General features: G+C 32.5%; 1 protein-coding gene across 1 annotated transcript; it reads left to right on the top strand.

Moving 5' to 3' along the window:
* The first annotated feature begins 2,149 nt into the window (after positions 1-2,149).
* LOC139526499 (endonuclease domain-containing 1 protein-like) lies at positions 2,150-3,046 on the top strand. The gene has a single exon (XM_071321651.1). The coding sequence runs from the start codon at positions 2,150-2,152 to the stop codon at positions 3,044-3,046; it is 897 nt and encodes a 298-aa protein (XP_071177752.1).
* Positions 3,047-4,110: the final 1,064 nt, after the last annotated feature.

The raw sequence follows: 4,110 nt of genomic DNA, 5'->3' as shown, positions 1-4,110 counted from the left end.
ATAGTAAACCGTCATTTTTATTCGACCTTTCGTACTACAGATCTGTGATTTTGACCATTTGTTTTAGTGTTGTGACAATTATACCTTGTCAACTCAACTCCTCTGAGACCGTTTAGACATGAACTATCATACTTAGTAGAAGTGGTTGCCATCATCACTATATTATGCCGTCCTTTTAGTCTGACTACTTTGCGGGACTTATACTATTTTTTGGATGTATTGTATTATTGTCACCTTATTAATGCAGCTCCTCTGAAACCATTGGACAAAAAATGGTGAGATTGTTTGCCGTTATGTGTAAAAAGTAAAATGGCAAAAATATCGAACTCCAAGTAAAATTCAAAACTGAAAGCCTATTAACGAATGGCAAAATCAAAAGCTCAACCACATCAAACGAATGGAAAACAACTGTCATATTCCTGACTTGGTACAGGCATTTCCGTATGTAGACAAGGCGGATTCAACATAATTTTAGAGCTAGCTAAATCTCTCACTTGTGTGACAGTCGCATAAGATTCCAATTGACCCCATCATACCGTAATTTCATTTGACCATTGTAGTGCTATGGGTCTTCTTCTATAATTTGACAATCGTACCACAATTACATATTGTGACACACAATTTAATTCCTTCATTTTTATGGCGCAGGTTACATTTCCCTACGGCGTAGAAAATCGTGTTATATATTGACTTCAAAACCATATGGTTTATATAGGTACTTTTCTGTGGAATATAGACCATAAGTAGATACTTCCACTGTCGGTGTCATAATATAGCGTACTTTACCCTGATTCTGAAAATGTAAGATAATTAGACTCTTTCTAATTTCAAATTAAGGATGTTTGCTACTCTGTTTCAAAATAACAAGCTTTTTAAAAGACTGTTAGGAATTGAAAGTATATATATAAAGGAACTAAAAAAGAAGAAAAAATGAAGGGTAAGTGTGCTTGTTTTCGAGATATAAGCCATTGAAATCTGGCGGGAAATAATTCTCTCTAGACTTTTCATACATTTAACATGAGCACCCTTTTTTCAAAAAATATGAAAAAATAACAAGGATTTTATAGGATTTTTAAATATGGCTTTTTAAACTATGTGTAATAAAATTATGAAAAGAAAACTAGGGGTTAGTGGGGATTTTTTTTTTAAATGGCACTACATGGATAAAACCAGAGGATTCAGAAAATGTTTCAAAATATTCAAAAACAAGAGAAGCGAACATCCTTAAAACATTTCAGTGGTAATAACACCTATAAGAAGTCATATAATTGATTCAATTAAATGTATCAAATGAGCATTGCCAAAACCTTAACATCCATTTATACTTATACTTTATAGACACAAAAGACGCGATAACAAAAAGTAAAATAACAAAAATACCGAACTCCAAGGAAAATTCAAAACGGAAAGTCTCTTATCAAATGGCAAAATCAAAAGTTCAAATATATCAAACACATTAATTGAATGGAAAACAACATAATCATAATGACATAATATTGACATATGACCTCGATATCAGATTCCGAGTTATATCCAATGATTTTTAATGACTTGGTATCAGCTGATATGTATAAAACTACTTAAGTTAAGATTTGTTCCGAACGGACGGAATTTTCTACATGTCCTACGATAAATTAGTACCACGATTCGAAATCTTAACTTAAGTGATTTTATGCATATCAGCCAGGTCTTTGCGATTTACGAAATAAGGGGAAATAACACCTGTCAAATGTCGCTGGATCACTTCAGTCAGAACTGACCAAGGTTTTATAATGATATAACTTTGGTAACTGACGAGAAACGATGACACGAGGGGTGCACCTCTTACAAAGAAAAGAGTTAAGCAGGATAAGTTTCAAAATTAAAACAAATGTTCGATAGCATATGACAATAATCCGAACAAAACCAAAAGGTATTTACACAGAAAGGTGGAAAGACTTAAAGAACTAAATAATATAACCAGATACTGATTCATTATTTATATATCCGGTTTCACAATATCAAATATTCTTATTAGTTTTTTTTTCAGGCAGATATATTGCACACAATGATGAAGATATTGGAATCCGTCGTTATTTTCCTATCTTTCAATTTTGTAAAACTAGAAGTATCTCCAAATTTTGCAAAATGTATAGATAAGTTTTTCTATATGAACACTGCACCAATATTACAAGGACTGGTCGGTTCAACTCAAATATGTCAACGACTTGGAAACCAATATTATTACGCTACTGAATATGACACAACTAACAGAATTCCATACTATAGCTTATACACATTGTCGTTTGACAAGTGCGGCAGTCGCTATGATGGTTGGTTTGTTGAGCCTCAACTAGCCAACAAAAATGATCCAAGTATGGTACACATTAGCAGGGCAAACAACAATATAGCAACTTTCGGGATTAGACAAGCAGTAAATGTCGATTACACACGTAGCGGTTATGATAGGGGACATTTAAATCCACAGCTATACAATTGCGAAACTGAAGACAGTAGAAAAACGACAAATTCTTTAACCAATATCGCACCTCAAGTTCCTACATTTAATAAAGGAATATGGAACAAATTTGAAAACACTCTGTATGACATATCAAAAAAGTATTGTAATTTTGTAGGAGCAAGACGTTATTATATTACAGGCGTTCTACCGAGCAATGATAGGTTCATAAGTAATGGAAGAGTGAATGTACCTGATCACTACTGGACAGCCGTATGCTGTGATTCCTCTGGTGCGAATGGCGCCCTCCGTAACGAGGGGTGGTCGGCAGGATTTGTAGGTGGAAACGTTAATAACTCCTCAATTTTTATCTACTCAATACAGAATTTTTTACCAACCACCTCAACTACACTGTTTGCAGATTATAAAGATCAAAATGGAAATACAGTGAAAAACTGTCTGTTCAACCCGACTAAAGCGGACAATATTATTAACGAGATTGCCAGTACCGACGATCGCTTTATTAAAGAGAAGACTTCTTTGTTTAGTCGTGTATGTAAACATATTTACAATGGAGCGTGTTACCTTTATAATAGACTGTTTGGATAAATATGTCCATTAAATATGTCCATATATTTACTTGTTCTTTTAGATATAGTTATATGTTTTTTTATTTACTCAATAATATCCAAGATACTAATTGTATATACCCCGTGTGGTTTCATTAAAAATTTATGTAAGCTATGGTTGTGTTGTGTTTTGTTTTATTTTGTTTTTGTTTTTTATCAATGCAGTAGGGTTATAATATTTTTCACAGCAGATGTACTATCTCACGGGTTTATATTGGTTACTAGTAATTATTTGTGGTTCTTTATTGCTTGTCGTGCATTCTGTTTGTTGTTGGATAGTTGTGTTATCTAGTCAATAAAGATGTGTTGTGCTTTATAATAACTACTATATGATGTTGTAGTAATATGCATATGTGTGATATTGTAATATTACTAGGAGAATGTTACTATCAACATGATTAATGAGCATCTTATACGGTTGTGTCATACCAAATAAAATGTTCTTGATTTGTGAACCACTATTAACGGATTTGTCTATTATGTTCAGATGTACATTTATCCTTTGACTTCGTACTTTATTTGGTATTTTAAATTTTCCGAGAGTCACTGATGACTCTTTTAAAGGCGCGCGTCTGGCGTAAAAAACTTTAATCCTGGTATCTATGATTAGTCGATTTATTGATCATTTTTTATAAATTGATATAATTGCTTAATCTTTAGTTTTCTATGTTGTGTCAAGTGTACTTTTGTTTGTCTTTTTTATCTTTAGCCATGGCTTTGTCAGTTTATTTTCGATGTATGAGTTTGACTGTCCCTCTGGTGTCTTTCGTCCCTCCTTTACCTTCCAATAACATGATTAATGAACATGGTATACGGTTTTGGCATATCAACTTAAATGTTCATGTTTTTGAGAATCACTATTAACGTATTTCTCTATTATGTTAAGATGTACACTTATACTTTGACTTTGTACTTTACATTTTTATCCGGTATTTCAATAATAAAAAAAATCGATAGTCATTGGTTGGTCTTTTATATAAAAATTTGTTATATACATTGATTTTAATAACTCGTGGTTGTAATAATAAACGTTGTCACCCTCAC

The sequence above is a fragment of the Mytilus edulis genome, chromosome 6, assembly GCF_963676685.1.
Source record: "Mytilus edulis chromosome 6, xbMytEdul2.2, whole genome shotgun sequence".
Classification (NCBI taxonomy): domain Eukaryota; kingdom Metazoa; phylum Mollusca; class Bivalvia; order Mytilida; family Mytilidae; genus Mytilus; species Mytilus edulis.
This window is presented reverse-complemented; position numbering and strand designations above follow the sequence as displayed.